This window comes from Cibotium barometz, chromosome 12 (genome assembly GCF_041138505.1).
Source record: "Cibotium barometz isolate CiBa-2024 chromosome 12, ASM4113850v1, whole genome shotgun sequence".
Lineage (NCBI taxonomy): Eukaryota > Viridiplantae > Streptophyta > Polypodiopsida > Cyatheales > Cibotiaceae > Cibotium > Cibotium barometz.
Window position 1 is genome coordinate 22,672,354 of NC_141057.1, and position 21,710 is coordinate 22,694,063.

The 21,710-nt window shown below is 42.7% G+C and overlaps 1 protein-coding gene across 1 annotated transcript in view; it reads right to left on the bottom strand.

Moving 5' to 3' along the window:
• Positions 1–14,156, bottom strand: part of LOC147633183 (uncharacterized) — a 33,729-nt gene extending 19,573 nt beyond the window's left edge. The window contains exon 1 of the mRNA XM_086806202.1: positions 14,016–14,156. Coding sequence (XP_086662328.1) covers positions 14,016–14,094 — 79 coding nt within the window. The 5' untranslated portion in view covers positions 14,095–14,156. The remainder of the gene's footprint in view (positions 1–14,015) is intronic.
• Between the last annotated feature and the right edge of the window lie 7,554 nt (positions 14,157–21,710).

A 21,710-nucleotide genomic window follows, 5' to 3' on the forward strand; every position in this document is an offset into this window, starting at 1 on the left:
GACTCATTTTTAGCACCTTTCCAATCTCTTTGCCCAACCAATAACTTATTTTGAGGTCCATTTACAGCACCTCTCCAGCTTGTTTCCACCAATTGCTAATTTCTCTTCCTCATCTTTCATGCTCTCTTGAACCAGCGGGACCTCCTATCACTACTCAGGCATTCTCCAGTCTTTTTATGGGTTATGTGATGGTTTTGTACCTGGGACAACTCATGGATTCGCATTGGGTTTATGATGGTTGTAAACCTGGGACCCATGGACATTTATTGGGCTATATAATGGTATGTGTACTTGGGGGCTAATGGCTAAGTACAAGCTATGAGAACAGGAGATTGTCCGGTACAACATGTGTGCATGTGCATAATTGACATGTGTACGCTGTGTAAAGGATGTTGTTTGGACAACGCCTGCATGACTCTGTTCGTGTGCCAAGAGGAGCTGGGGATGCCCAGAACTAAGTGACCTCACGGTTGTGCACGTGAAACTGTATGTTCATGAGAATTAGGTTTTATTTTGCAAGTGACATTTATTTGTTTAAACCTTTGGTTTAAGTTTATGTACACATTTATATGCCCATGTGTACACACATTAACATGACAAGGCGAGCACTTAGTCATAAGGCCACCCACCACATTAATGTGTGTGAGGGTTTAATGTGTGAGGGCCTTTGTGTTCATTCTATTAAGGTATAAATTCTCACAAGTGGTTGTGTCCGTAGACATTGAGTTATAAGTTCTGCTAAATTTATCATATACACCCACTTAGATCACTTTTGGCCTACTCTCTCTCCTTGGTACTTCCACGCGCAAGAAAGATCAAGTGGTTAACAACCTCCACATGCTGTCTTGCCTGTTTGTGCACCTGCAGCAGTCCTAGCTTGGCCATACAGTCATCATATAGCCGTCACACAACCACGTGGTTGTACCTGCCAGCCTGCCTGCTGTCCACACACCAGCCATACTGCCGTGCAGCCCTGCACCTATTGTCTGTACCATAGTTGCATTCCATACTCATACACAACTGTGTGATCCATACAGTATGCATATTGCACGTGTACTAAGCGAGCTTGTCATAGGCGTCTATAATAATTTTGAATTTCCTATTTGTTCTAGACCTTCCCAAAAGGTCTCTATTCCTCATCCATGCACACATTATCTCTACACAATTGGTTTTTAGTATGCCACAAATTTTACTTTATAATATGAGTGGCGTACTTAGCATACCTATCTTTTCAGTACTTTCCATCATAGTTGTCACGGTACGAAAATACGATACCGTACGGGAATTTTTGGTACGATATGAAAGTTTGGGACACAGTACGATAAAATACAGTTTTTTTTTTAACACACAAACTATGGAGCTTCAAGCTTGAATGTGAGGGAAGGTTGGGGGGAGGGGGGGGGGGGAGTCTACAGTGCTTGAGGAACCAAAACATGGAGATGTGTCTCTCCCAGTTGGATCTACCAATTGTCTCCAAAAAAGAGCCTGCATGGGTAATGCGATACCTGTTAGCAGTCGTCTCCTGTCTGTATATTTACACCAGGGCCTCTGTTGTGGGTGTGCCCGCCCGATTTAGGTGTTTTCTCATTTTTCCCCACTCTCCATATTTTTTCCCTATTTTTCCTTGGTGTAGGAGGTTGTCCTATGCCTGTCGGCTGATCCACATGCTGGCCGACTTTCCTCTACTGCTGGCCGACTGAGAGATGCTGGCCAACTGGAGGTGGGAGCAGGTCGTGGCTGTTCTGGTGGCTATCGGCTGCTTTTCAGCAGGCCGACTGGTCATCTGGGCCTCCCCACACTTAGTATTCTTGTATCCGGGATTTCTTGTGTATATAGCAGAGTTATACGCTTCTCTCTCTCTCTCTCTCTTCTCTGTGTTTTTCTGATGTGCACTTGCTCTAGTATTTTCAGATCTTGTCTTCATCTCCGCTGCATATTCTGACATGGTATCAGAGCTCTAGGCTCTTGGAAGATCTTGGGAGCTGTGTGATCAAGAGGGGGGCTGTTTGTGTTGCTGATTGGTTAGTTCTTCATTTTTTCCCACCCACCCTCCCTTTTCAGTTACACCCCCGCAATGGCAAATTTACTTGAGATGGCTGAGAAGCACATGAAGATCCTGACACTCCCCACGTTCCAAGTGGACCGTCAGCTGGACGGGAATAACTACGGCATATGGAAGGTAATGATGGAATCTGTTTTGGAGTCTTACGACCTTGATGATTTCATTGTTGTTGGGGTTCCACGACCGGAGTTAGAGGAAGGGGAGTTACCCTCTATTCGGAAGGAACGTGAGGCACGTGCACAGTTATGGGATCGTGTCAATGCCAGAGTCCGTTCTTTCATTTTCCTCAATTGCACACTACAGGTAATCAATCATATCAAGCATATGACGCTAGCCAGAGGTATTTGGCAGCATTTGGCTTCTCTCTACAACAAGGTATCGCCCATGAAGAGGATCTCCTTGGAAGTTCAGATGCGGGTGATGAATCTTGCAAAGTCGTCGACGATACAGAAGCACATCAACAAGCAGCAAGCTCTTCAGCAGGAAGTTCTCCAGGCTGGAAAGAGAGATCATCAGAGGATATGGCCATAACGTTGCTATCACATTTTCCATCTCAATACTCAGCCTTTTACTCTTCGTTGATTACCAGTGGCAGGCTTAGCACCATGACATGGGAGGAGCTTGTGCCCATGGTCTTGGACCAGGAGGAAAGATTCACGAACCCTCCACATGGCGGAGGTTCTGAGGCCTTACCTCGCCAACAGTCGAAAGGCCGTAATAACAAGGGCAAAGGGAAGGCTTCATCGGAGAAGTCTTATGAGAAGAAGCCCGACTTAGACCGAGAGAAACTAAAGGCAGAGAGGACCTGTAATGATTGTGGCGAGAAAGTCCACTATTGGAGGCAGTGTCCTAAGTGGAGCACCGAGAAGGGTGCAGAATCCTTAGCAGCAACCGTGAAGACTTCAGCTTTTGTGCACCTGGAGGTTATGGGCACCGGTGTTTCATCTTCTTCGTGCCGCGAGGAGGTTGGAGGACTCTCCGCTATGGATACTCGAGAGTGGATTCTAGACAGTGGTGCTTCCGGGCACATGACTCCTTCCCGCACGGCTTTACAGGATCTCTGCAAGTATTCTGGTCACATCCTTATTGGGGATACATCCACTATCCCAGTTCATAATGAGGGCAAGTTGGAGATAGTTCCCAATGGCAGAAGGGGGAAGCATTCCAAGTGTTGTATGTTCCATCACTTGGTTTTCATCTGTTGTCAGTGCATTGGTTTGCAAGACCGGCATACGGGTGGAGTTCGATGAGCATTTTGTTACTCTCCGAGACAAAGCAACAGGCCTTACGTGTGGATACGTTGCAAGTGCAGGCTTTCCCGGACCAGATGGTGGATGGCTTGCCAGATGATGGCAGTTGGCAGGAACTTTCCAGTACAAATGTTGGTAGTTCTTGTGTTCGTCAGTCAAAGGAAACTTTAGAGGTAACCTATGCTCTGATGTCTCCTAGCATTCGAGACAAAGAAACTCCTGTAGTTGAGGAAGCTCTTTCCACGGGGACCTATTGGAAGGCCAGGCAGGTGGTAGTTGATTACTTGTAGGAGGAGGTGGATGTTGCACATTCTCCAGGCTTTGTGGTTCCGGATTCAGAGGGGGTGGTTTACAGGTTTTCGAAGGCCTTGAGTGGTTTTCAGCAAGTTTCCAAGACTTGGCATCCCACCGTAACAGTAGTTGATCCTTATGAGCAGTATGATGTCTCCTTAACTCAAAAGCAGAATGGTTCATTGATCTGGTTGCTAAATACCAGATTGGACAGGAGCTTCTTGATGAGGCTGTTGAGCTCATGTTTGCAGAGGACTCTTTGGGAGGCAGGATTGCGTATCTTGTGGTTTCTGCAGCAGGCGAAGGATCTTGGACTCTTTTACACAGGAGGGGGATTGATGGATGGAGTTAGACTCCACGGTTTGAGTGACTCAGATTGGGGAGGAGAGCCAGACACAAGGACCTTCACATCAAGCTACAGTTTTTCCCTTGGCTCAGGAGCAGTTTCACAAAGCAGTAAGAGGCAGCCAACTATGCCTTGTTGTCGACAGAGGTAGAGTACCGAGCTGCTTGTGGTGCTGCTTGCAAGGTGGTGAGGTTGCAGAGGTCACTTGCCGGGATTGGGTTTCCACTGGTGGAACTCGCGGTCATCAAGAGGCATTTTGTTCGGGAAAAGATTGTGTTGCTGATGACATCTTGCTAGAGTTATGTTCGATGGAGGACAGTGCGGTGAACCTCTTCACGAAGTCTCTATCTCAAGCTATGCTCCGGCGGCACTCCAGCTCCCTGGGGTTTGGTTCCACATCCAAGAGCTGAGAGGGGGTGTTAGCAGTCATCTCGTCTGTATATTTACACCAGGGCCTCTGTTGTGGGTGTGCCCGCCTAATTTAGGTGTTTTCTCATTGTTCCCCACTCTCCATATTTTTCCCTGTTTTTCCTTGGTGTGGGAGACTGTCCTGTGCTTATAGGCTGATCCAGATGCTGGCCGACTGACTCTGCTGCCCTCGACTTTCCTCTGCTACTGGCCAACTGAGAGATGCTCGCTAGCTGCAATGCCTGCTGGCCTGACTGCTCAATCTCTGGTCGAAAGAAGTCTGTAATCTGCCTCTGTAGGTGTCTCTCCCTCTCTGATCCCCTCCCTCTCAAGAGACCCTCTCTATGTCTACGAAGCTCCAGCAAGTATAATCCGAGGCATCTCTGATCCTAGTATCTCATGACTCTAGAAAGTGGTCCGAAACCCTCTCTAAACAGGCAGTGAAAACGGCCTCGTATCTCATAATATACTGGACAGTGACATATGTAATGTAACTCTGTCTCTGGCTCCATCTGGCACAGCTGACAAATCCTGGCCTCAGCTAGTACTCCTCTGAATCTGCCAGTCTCAATCTCTAGCCGGCGTGAGGATGTGCGCATCTGACCAATAGCACACCGTACTGCATGAGAAAGATGAGTATCCATGTAGCTGGGTCTAATCACAAACCCATCCTGCGTGAGCTGGAGAAGATGATCTCTATAGAAAGCCATCTTCGTACCAAGCTCCTGTGTCGGCTGTATCCATGTCCTCCTAGTGTCCAGCTGAATCAAGTCCTGCCTGATAAGTCTGGTAATCTCTGCCCGTGTGAGAGAGAGGGAGGGTGCATCCAGGGAGTACTGAAATGGAGGTAGCCTGTCCATACTAAAGCCATGCAACTGGAACCAAGCTGTCATCTGTGCATACCAACATGATCCGTCTCCCTGTGATGCCAACTGTCGTGAAGACTCTAGGGCTAAGCGAGCATATCTGTCGTGAGAGAGAGCGAGAGAGAGAGAGAGTCTAGATAGTAGACTCTAGAGAGTAGGGCGGCAGCCCGCGAGCCTTGTGTGAGAGGCTTGGAACTTGGAAGTTGGAAGCTAGAAGATTCAAGAAGCTTGAAAGTTGTGTGTGCATGAAAGCTTGGAAGTTGTGTGTGCTTGTATTGTAGCCTTGTAGAGGCTTGTTCTTATATAGATAGGCAAGAGAGAGAGAGAGGGCCAAGGCCCCAGCCTCAAGGCTCAAGGGCCAAGGCCCCAGCCATCCCCAAACGGCTAAGCCAACAGCCATAAACGGCTAGAAACGGTGAACAAAACGGCTAGAAACGGGCAGAAAATCGCGGAACGGCTCCCTGCCGTCCCCCACCGGCGTCCCCTGTGAGTGACGATTCCTAGGGGACGTCCGTCCGTCCCTTGCCGTCCCCATCGCCGGTCCGTCCCGTTTCGGCATCTCTCCGTTCCAAGCCCTTGTCCCTTCCATTCCCTGTGACTATGTTCCGGACTAACACAAAGGCAAGGAAGTTGCAATTAAAGCAAGAGTTACATACTGTGGAAAAGAAAAGCATGTCCATCAATGAATATGAGCGTCTCTCTAAATGGGCTTGGTAAAGAGTACAAGCCATTCAAGACCTCCATTGCAGTTAGAGAGAATATTCCCAACTTTCGAGACTAGATATCTATGCTGATCATAGAAAAAAAGGCTTTAGGTAAGGATTCTTTTTCACAAAGCAAGAACACATCGAAACATGCCTTCTACTCTAATTCAGGTAGAGGCAGAGGTAGAGACCGTGGTCGAGGCCAAGGTGGTGGCCAACAAGGAAATCAGAATTCTGGACAACAGTCCAATGATTCACAAGAGCAATCATACACAGGTGGAAGAGGCCAATCTAGAGGCAGGGGGAGCCAAAGAGGCCGAGGTGGTTGGCAAAGAAATCAAAATGCAAATAGCATAGAGTGCTATTACTGTGGCAAACCAGGACACATGGCAAAGGACTGCTACAAAAAGCAGAATGACATTAAAAGTGGAAGTTACAGCAAGGCAACTATGCATCATCTAGCAAACATGGAGATGATGACAAAAGTGAGCAGCTGTTTGTGTTGCAGCACATGCTTAGTTCCATAATAGGGAATGTGTCAGGATCTCAAGATATATGGTATGTGGAATTTGGCGCCTCTAACCACATGACCAGTCATGCTGAGTGGTTTAGAGATATGCAAAAAATGAAAAAACCAGGTTATGTAGAAACAGGTGATGATACTGCGCATCCCATTGCGCATGTTGGTAAAGTGCCATTGTCTATGTAAGATGGCAAAATGAAGTACTTGGTTGATGTACTTCATGTTCCGAATATTACAAAGAACCTGGTTTCTGTTGGACAGATGGTTGAGCAAGATCTGCAAGTGAGGTTTAATCCTCAAGGATGTTTTATGGAAGACTTCAAAAATAAGTGTCGCTTGGTTGCAAAGGGTAAAAGAAATGGCAGGATGTTTACTTTGAATGTGAACATGGATGAGATAAAGGCAACCATGTTTGCGCATGGAACAGGTGTCATTGCAGATATTGACATATGGCACAAGCGCATTAGTCATGTGAATGTATAGCGACTGAAGTCTATGTAGGCCCAAAATATTATTACAGGTTTGCCAAAGTTTAAGGTTGACGGTATGCATAAGGTATGTGAAGCATGCCAGCTTAGTAAGCAAGCCAAACATGCTTTTCCACATGAAAAGCATGTCAGTGCAAAGCCATTGGATGTCATACATTCAGATGTATGGGGACCGACCAAGACTGCAACAATTGCAGGTTGCAGGTACTATGTTACATTCATTGATGACCACACTAGAAAAGTGTGGGTTTATTTCATGAAGGAGAAAAGTGAGATGTTTGCTCACTTTTAGAGATTTAAAGCCTTGGTCGAGAAGGAAAAAGGCATGCAAATAAAATGCCTAAGATCAGATGGTGGGGGAGAATATTTCTCCAATGAGTTCAACGATTTCCTGAGAAAGCAAGGAATCAAGAGACAGTTTACATGCAAATACACTCCGCAACAGAATGGTGTTGCAGCAAGGAAAAACAAGCACATTGCAGAAGTGGCACGTGCCTTGATGGCTGAAAAGAATATGCCACGTTACTTTTGGGCAGAAGCAGTAGCAACTATTGTGTACATTATGAACAGGACACCCACTGCAGCTGTTCATGATATGACTCCTGAACAAAAGTTTACAGACTAAGACCGGATATATCTCACTTGAAAGTGTTTGGGTGTATTGCATATATACATGTTCCTGATGAAGTGAGAACAAAGTTGAATCCAAAGACAGAGAAATGCATCTTCATTGATTATGCTATAGAGCAAAAAGGTTACAGATGCTATAACCCAACCACTCGTGAGATGCGAGTAAGCAGAGATGTCTTCGATGAGATGAGTAGAAATAGTGAAGGCAACAGAAGATACAGATGTAAGAAGTACTGATGTTGCACCACATGTAGAGCAACAATCACAAGTGCTGAGTGGACCTGGGGAGTCCTCGAGTAGTGGATCCAATGTTAGTCCATGGTCAGGCAGGTTGAGGAATGATGCAGGTACACATGTATCACGGAAAGGGAAGAAAAAGATAGATCAACCTTTTGTGCCTAATTTGTCAGCAGGTCACTCATATGTGGATGGTGACTCTAGTGGCTCTAAGCAGAGCCTTGATGAGGAGCTTGGCATTCCGTCTGTGGTTACTCCTGGTGTAAGGAGAACCAGGGCTGTTTTGAGGACACCTGGCAATGATCCAAGTGTACGCAGGTCTCAAGTTGAGATATGATGGATATACAGCCCATCATTATGCTTACATGCCACATGGTAAAAGCAATACAAGAGGTTGAGCCCACTTGCTTTGAGCAGGCAATTGGAAATAAGAAATGGAAAGATGCCATGGATGAGGAGATGACATCATTGGATGCAAATGCAACATGGAAGTTAGTGCCTTTGCCTAAGGAAAAGAAGGCAATTCGATGTAAGTGGATGTAAAAAGTCAAGCACAAAGTTAATGGTTCAGTGAGCAGGTACAAGGCAAGATTGGTTGCCAAGGGCTATGCGCAAACTTACGGCATAGACTATGAGAAGACATTCAGCCCGGTTGCAAGAATGGCAACCGTGAGAGCTGTCATTGCTATGACTGCAACGAAGGGTTGGTCTTTACATCAAATGGATGTAAAGACGAATGCTTTCTTGCATGGTGATTTGCAAGAAGAAGTGTACATGATGTAGCCACCAGGTTATGAGAGTGATGCACATCCAAATTTTGTGTGCAGGTTACGCAAAGCCTTGTATGGCTTGATGCAGGCACCAAGAGCATGGTCAAACAAGATCGGGGAGTATCTTGTTACCATTGGATTTCAGATATCCAATGCAGATTTTTCACTATATGTGAAAAAGACAGATAGAGGGATGATGCTATAAGTCATCTATGTGGATGACTTGATTATCACTGGTGATAGTGATGCAAACATACATGATATCAGGATGCTTTTAAAGCAAAAGTTTGAGATGAAGGATTTGGGTGAGCTGCGCTATTTCTTGGGCATAGAGGTGGTGAGATCGCCTCATGGCATTTTGCTATTGCAGAGGCAGTATGGCTTGGACATGTTGTCCAAGTATGGTATGACAGGTTGTAGAAGAACACGAAGCTTTCAAGATACAGGTGAGCTTTTGGAGGACCCCACTACATAAAGGCGCATAGTGGGTAGTTTGATCTACATGACCGTTACAAGGCCAGACTTGAGCTATGTTGTTGGACTTGTGAGTCAGTTTATGCAGGCCCCTAGGAAGCCACACTTGGATGCAGCTAGACGGATCCTCAGGTACATAAAGTCCACAGTTGATTATGGACTTTTCAATGAGGTTGGTACAGAGATACAGTTGCATGGGTACACAGATGTTGATTAGGCTAGTAGTATTGCAGACAAGAGATCTACCAGTGGTTTTATGTTCTCATTTGGGAGTGTTGTTGTGAGTTGGAGCAGTAAGAAGCAGCCAACAGTTGCCTTGTCGAGTACAGAGATAGAGTACAGGGGTGCTCCTATGGAAGCTTGTGAGAGGTAGCTTGGTTTCAAAAGCTACTTGCTGACATGGAAGAGCCCGTTGGATAGGACAGTAACCCAGTATATCATGCTAGAACGAAGCACATTGAGGTACATTATCACTTTGTGAGGGTGAAGGTTCTAGCAGGAGATGTAGATCTGGTATATGTCAGAGCACAGAGGATTAGGTGGCTGACATCTTCACGAAGGCATTGGGCACAGAGAAGCTCCACAGGTTGAGCTGCTTACTTGGAGTGTAGTGTGTGGAGTTGAGCTCGAGGGGGAGTGTTGAGATATCGAGCTCAACTAGTGCTACAGCGGACATTGTTGACCCACTTGGCATGGTTGGTGAGATTATGGGTGATATGCGGCCAGTGGGATGACAGGCTGTGTGACAGCCATTTTGGATTACTAGAGACTGGCATAGTTATAACACCAGCTCATTTAGTTGGGTTCACATTATGGACCAACCCTTGTATGTTGCAGTAGTTGAGTACTAACCCATATAGTGTGTACTCTTATCTTTATGTTATGTTGGTTGAGTAGAGAAGAAGAAGATAGAAGAAAATTCAACTATCCATCTCTCTTGTGTCTTGCTCTCTCTTGTGTGTGTGTTTGCTTGCTAGGGTTTGAAGCTCTCCCTCTCCCCCACATTCTCTTTAACTCCAAGGTATCATTTGAAGACCAACACGAAGTGCAGGTGGTAGAGTGTCCTTGAGTCTTTTGGCTCTCAATTGATAGCTATTTACTGTTCCTTGAGCCTTCAGTTCTATAATGGCACTGTTTGTGTGCCTTGAGCTTTCGAGCTCTGGATTGGCACCAGTTTGTGTGGCTTGAGCCTTCATGCTCTAGATTGGCACCTATTTGTGTGCCTTGAGCTTTCCGGCTCTAGACAAGGACACTGAGTTGGCAGAAACAACTTGGATATACATGGCTGCCTTTGATGGCAACCAAAGTCCACATGTTGATATTATCTATGCTTGAGCCTTGAGTCTTGTCTCCGGACATTTAACTCATTATCATATTGTATTTTCTTCAATTCTCTATGAGCATTTAGCTCTTCATACTTTCATTTAGCATTGTACGTTGGTGTAGTTCTTTTCTTTATGAGAAGTGTTTTCATGAGAGTTTGAGAGTTTTCAAATGACTAATATAGCATGGCTCATATCATTTCCAAAATGTCCAATCTGCAATGTATCTGAAACTTCATTTGAAGTTTGAATTTTTTGCTTGATTTCAAGTTGAAAATGTCCAAACTTCAAAGCTTTCCGTTTCCTTGCCATTTTTTAATACTATGGAGCTTTGTAAGGTATGCTGTTTCCTTGCCATTTTTTAATACTATGGAGCTTTGTAAGGTATCCTGTTTCCTGGCCGTTTTCATTTCCTAGTTGAGGATCGTTTCTGTTTCTGGAGGATCGGTCATTTTCGTTTCCATTTCCATTTTTTGGCAACTATGTTCTAGTTACACTGCGAGTGTATACCAAACTCGAGTCAAAAGACTCTTCGAGATACACTCCCAACCGGCTCGCTGCTCTTTGTAGGAGGAGAGTTTGGAATCATGTCAAAATGAGTTGTGTAGTCATATCGAAATTGGAGGAAGCATCTCTCCCTCACTCACTAGATATCTTAGTCATTGAGCTCCACGTCCACACTTCGACTGCCAACTCCACTACCCAACCACCCAACTATGCTAATACGCCACAAAAACCTCTTGTAATCCTGCCACTACACCTGTATGCAGCCTACCACTGGCATACTTTGCCTCACTAGCATTTGGAAACTCCACCAATGGCGACCATGGGTAGGATGTCTGTCACACAATACAAATAATCTAAAGCATGTCATATCGATTGTCCTGTATTCACTATTTGCTTCTTCCTCTACAAACAATATTTCTATAAATGCCTTCCTCAACAATTTCCCCTAAGCTAAAGCCGACGGTAGCGCCCATGCCTCCCAAGAAAGAAGTATTGGGTTCAAATCTACCTACTCCCAATAAGATATTGGCATCTACTTTCAGTAGCCCCTCTCACATTTTTAAAAAAACATTTTTTTGAGTATGATAGCAAGCACAACCCTAGGTACCACCTACCCCTATTCTTTATAGGGCGCACCTTTCCGCCCCTCCACCCCCTACTCATTGCTGCTCCACACCCCTCCGTTTGTGATACTTTACAATTGCCAGTGCTTCTGGATAGCAAGTCAACACCCTTCAACCTTCTCCCTTCGTAGGACTCCACGGCAACCACTACGTCTACCCCATCTGAAGCCACCATCATGTTGTCACCAATTATCTAACACGGTCCTCGAACTCCTTACTTCCTCAATGGCTTCACAGTTCGTAGCGACCCTATTGGATTATATCATCTCCAGAGGGTCTACATCACCTTTTTTCATGCTTGTATTGGCCATTTATGAGGCCCTGCATTGGCATATCTTAGTAAAGATTATTCAGCATTTTTCTACCATTTTTTGGTATTTTTAGGCATTTTTGTAGCATTTTATGCTATCGTCTTCCTATCGGCTTGCTACAGCTGGCCGACCAGCACTCTAGGGGAATATATGAGGACTCACTCCCTTTCCCCCAGTTTATCTCATTCTTTTACATTCAGTTGAGGCCATTAGCAGCTGCTTCTGCTTCTTACCATTGCATAGCACCTACGGGCTTCCCTCGTGCTCAGTTTTCAGCAATAAACATCAGTTTCCAGCATTTACACGTCTTGTACCTGGGCCTACATCTGTGTTTTCTATTTGCTTCACTTTCTTTCAACCCAAGGGCAAATATGGAATCTCTTGCAAGCCGCCCTAGTCGGTGAGCAAGGACGCATCATGGATGACGGGCATTCAATTCCTCGGCAACCATTGAGTTCGAGTCATCCACTTTGACTACGTGGTTGAGCCTATTTATCACAGTGCAGGGCTCCTAGGTGTACTTCATATGGCTTCTCTTCTCACTTAGACCTGCTAGCTTGAGTTTCAAGATTCTCGATCTTGGTTTGCTTCCCCAGCCTCCCTAGGGAGCACCACACAATCCTCCCGATCATTGGGTGGTCCTTGAACACCCACACACCACCCACCGGGGCAGCATCGGCTGCAGTTGCAAGAGCAGCAGGACTCCCGACCCTTCACATGCTCATCGCCTTTCCAGAGATCCTTCCTTGTCATGTCACGTCGTGTATGGAGTTCTTTGGCTTGCCCGAGCCATGTCTTGTATGCTGCCAAATGGGTCACCCGCAAGGGCTTCTCGTCATTGTCTTGCGAATATAAGAGTTCAATCAAGCAGTCTCGCTCGCACAAAATGCAAAAATGAAGTACAATAATGGGAAACCCAATACCAACCAACCCCACAATCCCAAGTCACAGACTCCTGGGAATAAAGGGCAGACATCAGAGGCAATCTCAGGGCAGCACCCCGCGGCAAACCTTACCAACTAATGGTCTAGAAAACTCATGGATTCATAGAAAACTGGTTCATAAATGCAGTTCGGGCATGTTCCGAACTCACAATTTGTACCACCCTGAGGCATAGTGGACTCTTTACTGGGAGATCATTTCGAGTATCACAGCTTGGCAGATTCGGAGGGCCAAATGCATAAAGGCTATGGATGGTACTCAGACTTTTTATACTCGTCATTTAAGCAGATATTATTGACCGGAATGCAGCCCTGCTTTCATGAGGTAATGGCATCATGGGACTTTTTTTCTCTTCCGCTCCCTCAGGAGTCTCTTGGAACCATTGAATCCCCAACTGGCGGCACACACCAAGCATTATACCACGTGCCTTCTGGTATAATGCTCAATAGGCCCTTTGCCTTTCTGTTCACAATTAACGGAAGTCTCATTTCTCCCCAAAAAAAGGACCATGAAAGATCCTAGCTTGGGAGTTAGGCACGACTCTTATAACCAACGCTTTTTCTCTATAGTGACACCTACGCATCATGACCATGGGAGCCTCATGGTTCCGTAAGTTGTGTATAGTCATACATGTTCCTCATCTTATATTTTTTGAATTGTTATCTCTATCCGCAAAAGTTTGTACACAATTTTCTTCCCTGGTTCCTTCGTCATGCGTGTGGATTGTGGCTCGTGCAATCTCATATATTCCTGGTAAGGCTCATGGGATTGGTACACATCGGCGGTTGTGGCATGAATTCCAGGAAGCTAATTTGGCAGGGCTCCCATCCCCTGACCTGGTCGTATACGCATTGTTCTGGTCAATCTGCAAGTTGCTATGAAATCCACTCCCCACAACGATGCCGACAGGAACCCACAACTCAGCCATTCCTGTCAGGAAATGGTCGTACCCATCTGTTTGAATACTGAGCTGTCATCATTCTGTCAATCTGCAAGTTGCTATGAAATCCACTCCCCACGAAATACCCACGAGTCAGCCAATCCTGTAAGGAAAGGGATTGTCATGGCCTGCCCTCGTAGTTCATGTGGGTTGATCTCTGCCCAGACAAGCTTTGATTTGAGCCCATGACTCCAGGGATCAGCCACCGTGCCTTTGGACACTTACTTCACTATCGAACCGTTGCTAGAAAGAAAGGAAAAAAAAAACACAATCTATTCTGCTGGCACCCGCAGCGTTTACATCTTCCTGGCAAAGGCTTACCTGGCAGGCGAATCAGCGTTGAAATGAAGATCACGAACAAAGATTGGCAAAGCATCCAGGCGGCTCCTCGTGAGCTCATGGTCTCTAACGCTACTAGAGCTACACAGAGAAGAAGAAAGCACTCTAACTTTTCCCTTTTGATGTTTATAAATCCTTTTTAATGTTTTTTTTATTGTCCCCATTGAAATTTTTTTTCAACGGAGAGTTCCAAAATTTTGCCTTTTGGCCTCCTCTTTTTAGGATGCTTTTCGTGGCATTGTTTTTTAACTTTTCATGGGTGTAGTCAATTCATTTTCCTTAAAAATTAGCAAGAGGCTATTGGTTTATAATGTTTTCTTACGATTTTTGAATGTACATGATTGTGTGTTAGCACGTCAACTTGACTTTTTGTTTAGCACATCCATGTGATTTTTTATTCAGCAGAGATCCACCCATTGTTGATAGCACGATTCAAACTCGCAAAGCTGCTTTTGGGACTCCAATCCTTTAAACAACTGTGCTACACAGTGGGAAGTACAATTTTGTGATAAATTGTTAAACTATATGACATGTCTTTTCTTGGAACAGAGAAGTGGTGTAGACCTAATTTGCATTTGATGTGTTATTAATGACTTTTTTATTAGAAAGTTCGTTGTTTATGCGTTATATTTGGGGGTATTTGGTAACCACTAAAAAAATAGAGAGAGTTAACTTTTTCTTATGGCAAATACCTAGCATATTAAGTTTGTGATATGGGTCTAAATATAGCCCAATATTGAGATTGGTGTCATTGACATTTTTTACATCAAATAGACATTGTCTACTGTCCAAAATATAGTTTTCGCTCGATTTATTGTTTTTTGTAGCTGTAAGGGATCTGTGTGTTTTTCCTTTTTTGTAATTGTTATCATCATGTGTGGTTAATTTGTTTGAATATTGGCATGTATGTTGTTAGTTTATATTCTACTAATACAAGATCATGATAATACCATATATGTTGGTCTATTATTGGTTGTTGATTCAAAGTGTGATGATGCATTTATCCATATGTGATCTAGGAAGGAATGGTTTACTGTTTACTAAATAAAAATTTTGACATGTCATTATGTTTTTTAATTTGCTTGCATGAAAGTTTTTTTAGTATTTTTTATTGGTTAATTAAGCTACATAAGGAATGTATTATTTGTGTATTGAGAGCAACGTAAGGAATGTGAAAATTTTGATGTGTCATTATGTTTTTAAGTCTGATAATATTAACGGTTTGTGTTAACATGTCTATATTGAAGTCTTCTAGAATGTTGTGAAAGTTTTTGGCTTTTTTTTCTATTTGATTGAACTACGTAAAGAATGTATTTATCTTTGGATTGGGAGGTCCATAAGTAGTAATTATGTTTGCTGTTGCTTTGTATTCTTTTGTTAAGTCGATTTTTATGAATTCATAGCTTTCTTTCACTATTATTTGCGTTGGAAGAAATGTATGTTGTAATGTTCATAAGTATTGTACCATTTTTTTGTTGTTGCTTTGTATTCTTTTGTTAAGTCGATTTTTATGAATTCATAGCTTTCTTTCACTATTATTTGCGTTGGAAGAAATGTATGTTGTAATGTTCATAAGTATTGTACCATTTTTTGATTAACTCATAAGATATTCCAAATATGTATAGGGTTATGGTTTTCTTCTGCTATTATTCATGTGTTTGAAGAAACCTATGTTGTAATGTGCATTAGTATTGGCTACATACGTAAGGGTCTCCAAATATGTTTAAGGATTATGTGTGTGTTGCATTGATACAAGTTTGAATGCAGGACAACTTAGTTATAAAATTGGAGTGATTGTGTATTATGTGATGTGTGTGTGTGTGTGTGTGTGTGTTGCATTGATACAAGTTTGAATGTAGGATAGCTTAGTTATAAAATTGGAGTAATTATGTATTATATGATGATATTTAAATTAAAGACTACAAGTTTATATAGGGAGCAAGGTATAGTTCTTGTTGCTCTGGCCAAAACAATTTATGTGCTCCTGGAACAGTAATACCATGGGTCCCAGGTATAGAGCCCTAGATCATGATGGATTATGCTGAATTTCATACTTATTATATGCTAAAATTATGTGTACAAATTGTTATTGAATATATATTATGATACTTGTTCAAAAGATTTATCTTCAGAGGAGTGTGTGCGTACCTATTTTAAGAGGTGTGCATGAGTGAAAACTAAAGCTAAGGGTGGGTGTGTACCTAAATACCAAATTCGTAGATTGAGTGGTTGGACAGTAGGCTAACCCGTGGTCCGCATGGGGTGAGGCTCAACCCATGAATTCGGGTGGGTGGGTATATGTGTAAAGAAAACAACTTGGGGAGTAGAAACAATTGATTATATAGATAAATAATGTTTGAAGTTATTTGATTAAATTGGAGGAATTGCCTACAATGGATGTAATCCACAACAACAATGCCAATTTTTGTTAGCACAATCATTATATGTGAAAAATGTCTTTTATGGGGTTTTTTCCATTGCTAGCCACACTAGTAGCTATATTGCTGTATGCTTTTTTGCTATTTCTAGCCACACTAGCAAGTCTACATTGATGTGGTAGGCTAGACAACATGGGCATGAATGGATTAAGAAATCTTAATCTGCTTCCTTAAACATTCTTGCCATGAGGTCACTTTGATTCCCTTCCTTGGACTCTTTTGGGATTGGAGTAGGCACGTCTAATCTTGTTGCCTTTAACATCTCAATTCTTAGATACACTGCATCCCTAGCCCGGTTAGCTCTTAACTTGGCTTCGTGGTTTTGTTGACACTCCTCAATCAGGGCCTTAGCTTCTTCAAGCTTTCTTATTTCTTCTTCAGCATTTGGATATTCTCCAATCTCCTTAGGGGTTGGTGGCTAACTTGTTCCTCCCTCTTATAAGCTATCATCCAACATCTAGAAGAGCTAGCACCCTAACTAATGGGTTGGTGAGCAACATCACAAGCCCACTACTCTTACTATTGTAAACTTTTCCTTTTCTTTACCTATCTAATTAGCAACTAGTCTGTGTCTTTGGAGCCTACTACTCTTACTATTATAAACTTTTCCTTTTCTTTACCCATCTACTCTAACTAGCAACTAGTCCATCTTTGGAGCCTTTTTGCACAAGGCCTAGCTTTCCCTTGGAGAATCCATGAAGTAAGCTACAAAGGCTTTGATTGAGTTTAAGTAATCCAAGTGAAAGGCAAATGAGATGAGACTCGAGTAAGAGTGTAAGCTTCTTAATTGAGAATCAAGTAGTGGTTAATCCTCTATTTGCTAGCTTCCATCCACAAGGAAGAGGCCTGCTTATGCAAAGTCCTTCTCCTAGCTACTCTCCTAGTGAAAGAATACCCTTCATATGGAAACACAAATGGAAGAATAGTCTCCCAATATGGGTCATAGCCTCCAAACGAGACTCATACTAATCTTCCCATAGTACTACTCCTCAATATAGTCAATTCATAAAGCTAATTTATTCACTTCCTCTTGCACTAATTTATCTCAACTCACTAGCTCCATTCACTTCTCGCTTAACTTCATTCAAGCATGTACAGGGTTTCTTTTCCACTCATGAGAAATCTATGTAAGAATCATACACAACATAGACCTTAAATTTCAATAGATACCATAATAGCATCAAACAAGAGATGAAATGAGAGCTAGAGTACTCACAAGCATCATAGAGCTTGCAAATTCAATAAATCATTTCACAAAAGAGTGTAACAAGAATCATTAACACAAGGGAAATACTCAAAAGTACTCGCGTAGACACATTATTGGGCATACCATCATTGTCTCTTCTCTATATCTATGTACAAAAGTGGTGGTTTCCATGTGGGATTAAACTTCAACTAGATCCCAAAGAATTAAGCCACCACCATTGCAGTGTAAAATGTGGCACCATTTTAACCCATTTTAGAGTTAACAAGGTTTTCCACACCCAATTATATGCCAAATCATGAGTAATCTACCTTAAATGTCAAGCATGGACACACCAAACCTATGAAGCAATGGTGTCCAAATCTCAAACTAGATAGGCACCCATAAAGGTCCGACGGATAATTAATGGTGCTTCCCACTCCAAGAGCATGTGGTAGTGAGCTAGGATGATCTCCCTAGTGCTATAATGCATCAATGTATTATGAGATGAAGCAATGAACAAGCAAGAAGCCAAATAGAAGCTTTGGGTGCCTGCCCGACCACAGTTTAAGTGTGTGTAAACACTTATGGCAAATCACGGCATCCGAGCCACGTGATTCTGCAATTATGGTAAAAATCATGACATCTTGTACGACTAGAATCAATGTGTAGTACGAGTAGACTTGCAGAATCACGATCCTAAAAATTGAAAAACCTGCAAAATCACGGTGTAAAAGCAAGATCAAAAAGAAGGTAGATGGAGCCTAAAACAGCAAAAGGGAGCAGGGAGAAGCTTTTATGAAGCTAGGAGCTTACACTTTGGCTCAAGAATCCTAACCTGTTTAAAAGTTTCCAAAGGCCTTGTGTTGCACCCAAGTCCAATTTTGGTGATCTAGGGGTCTAAACTAACAACCTTGAGGTGTGTTACACTTCTAAAATGCTTGCACCAATTGCATTTTCTATGAAATATTAGCTCCTTAGCTAAGAGGCTTGTTAAGAACAAGATTAAAAGAGGAAATAATGGCTAGTCTAGGAGATTGAAACTTACTCCTATACATGCAGATGTGTGATTTAGACCTCGAAAAGCTGGCCTATGCCACCCATTGAAGCCTCACACTCCTTAGGGACTTCATACCTGCATTGGACTAACACTATACACATGAGTGCTCCACTGGGTTTCACCAAACCTATAGTAACCACCCCAATTTTACCAATCTCAAGTCCCTTGCATAACACTATACACATGAGTGCTCCACTAGGTTTCACCAAACCTATAGTAACCACCCCAATTTTACCAATCTCAAGTCCCTTGCATCACCCCCTTTATCCTTTAGTAAATAAACTCTTTCCATGTTGAACAATTTAGGAAGAGGGGGTCGCACATGGATTGAAAGATGCCCTAGGACAAGGAGGAGCTGCAACATAGCTCAAGGGATATCCTTAAACCCGTTGCCTAGAAAATATCCAAATATATGAATAAATTTAATGGTTCCACAAGCTCATATGAGTTCATGCAAGTGTTTGAAAAGCGTTGTGAAGCTTTTGGAGCTATTAACTACCTATCTAAGGTTCACGCTTTTGCATTATGCTTAACGGGCAAAGCTAGTTGGTGGTTTACCACACTGTAGCTTGAAATCAAAATAAATTTCAAACCTTTGAAGGCACCTTTCGCCACTGTGAAAAATGGATGAAACTATATGAGATTTTATCCTTTGGATAAAAGCTTTGGACACATGGTGTGAACCATGGGGAAATTTGAATGATGCTCAATTGAAATGATGTTTTATAGGATGTGCTCCCTTGTGTTGTAATGCATCAATGTATTATGAGATGAAGAAATGAACAAGCAATAGTCCTGATTATCTTCCCCAAGATTCTCGCCACAGTTTTTGAGATTATGGGGTAAAAAATGGTAAACCTTATCTTGATAATAAGTGTGATTTTGTAGTTACACGGCGTATGGACAAGTCATGAAAATCGGCGTGATTTTGTAGTAATGGCATATGAACAAATCATGGTGTACAATCGACATGATTTTGCAGTCATTAACAGTGGTGAAAATTGACATGATTTGGTAGTCATGGCATAAGGACAAATCACGGTGTGTAGTACGAGCCACACGATTCTGCAGTCGGGCAAAAATCGTATGATTTTGTAGTCACACGGCAGATGACCAAATCACGGCATCCACGCCACGTGATTCTGCAATTATGGTAAAAATCATGACGTCTTGTATGACTAGAATCACTGTGTAGTACGAGCAGACTTGCAGAATCACGATCATGAAAATTGGAAAACCTGCAAAATCACGGTGTAAAAGCAAGATCAAAAGAAGGTAGATGGAGCCTTAAACAGCAAAAGGGAGCGGGGAGAAGCTTTTACGAAGCCAGGAGCTTACACTTTGGCTCAAGAATCCTAACCTGTCTAAAAGTTTCCAAAGGCCTTGTTTTGCACCCAAGTCCAATTTTGGTGATCTAGGGGTCTAAACTAACAGCCTTGACGAGTGTTACACTTCTAAAATGCTTGCACCAATTGCATTTTCTATGAAGTATTAATGTAAGTTTAAGTTTAAACTCTGCAACCTGGAGGTATCTCAAAGTCATGTGTGACTTTCAAACTAAGGGGTCCCATATGCTAGAAACTTGAGAGAAAAGGGAGCTCCTTAGCTAAGAGGCTTGTTAAGAACAAGATCAAAAGAGGAAATAATGACTAGTCTAGGAGATTAAAACTTACCCCTATACATGCAGATGTCTGATTTAGACCTCGAAAAGCTGGCCTATGCTACCCATTGAGGCCTCACACTCCTTAGGGACTTCATACTTGCATTGGACTAACACTATACACATGAGTGCTCCACTGGGTTTCCCCAAACCTATAGTAACCACCCCAATTTTACCAATCTCAAGTCCCTTGCATAACACGATTTTAACCCAATCACCCCCTTTATCCTTCAGTAAATAAACTCTTTCCATGTTGAACAATTTAGGAAGAGGGGTTGCACATGGATTGAAAGATGCCCTAGGACTAGGAGGAGCTGCACATAGCTCAAGGGATATCCTTAAGCCCGTTGCCTAGAAAATATCCAAATATATGAATAAATTTAGTGGTTCCACAAGCTCATATGAGTTCATGCAAGTGTTTGAAAAGCATTGTGAAGCTTTTGGAGCTATTAACTACCCATCTAAGGTTCAAGCTTTTGCATTATGCTTAACGGGCAAAGCCAGTTGGTGGTTTACCACACTACGGCTTGAAATCAAAACAAATTTCAGACCTTTGAAGGCACCTTTCGCCATTGTGAAAAATGGATGAAACTATATGAGATTTTATCCTTTGGATAAAAACTTTGGACACATGGTGTGAACCATGGGGAAATTTGAATGATGCTCAATTGAAATGATGTTTTATGATGGGGCTAAAGAAAAATGGCTTACACAATTTGATCCTTGTATCACATCATGAGCTAGGATGTGCTCCCTTGTGTTGTAATGCATCAATGTATTATGAGATGAAGAAATGAACAAGCAATAGACCAAATAGAAGCTTTGGGTGCTTGCCCGGCCACAATTTAAGTGTGTGAGAACACTTTTGGCTATGTATATAAGGCAATTTCTCTTATGATACAAGAACACTCTCCCATTGTGCAATTGAGATTTCCCTCTTGCTAAATCTCTCTTTAATCTTGTCGCTTATACATACTAGTGAGTGTTTGTAAAGTGATTTGAGGTGAGAGAAGGGACTAGTTCCTGAAGTGCAATGCAATGGTGTGATAAAGCTCGCAACAAGAGAAGGCAAATGATAAGCTACCCATGTCAATGTTGAGCATGGAAATGTCAAGGGTTATGAGCTCGACCATCAAAAAGATCCCCACATGTCACGTTAAGGTGTAGAGGTAAGTGGTTCCCTTGAAGTAATGGTGTCCAAATCTCAAACTGGATAGGCACCCATAAAGGTCCATCGAATAATTAATGGTGCTTCCCACTCAAAGAGCATGTGGTACAGAGTTAGGATGACGTCCCTAGTGTTGTAATGCATGAATATATTATAATATGAAGCAAT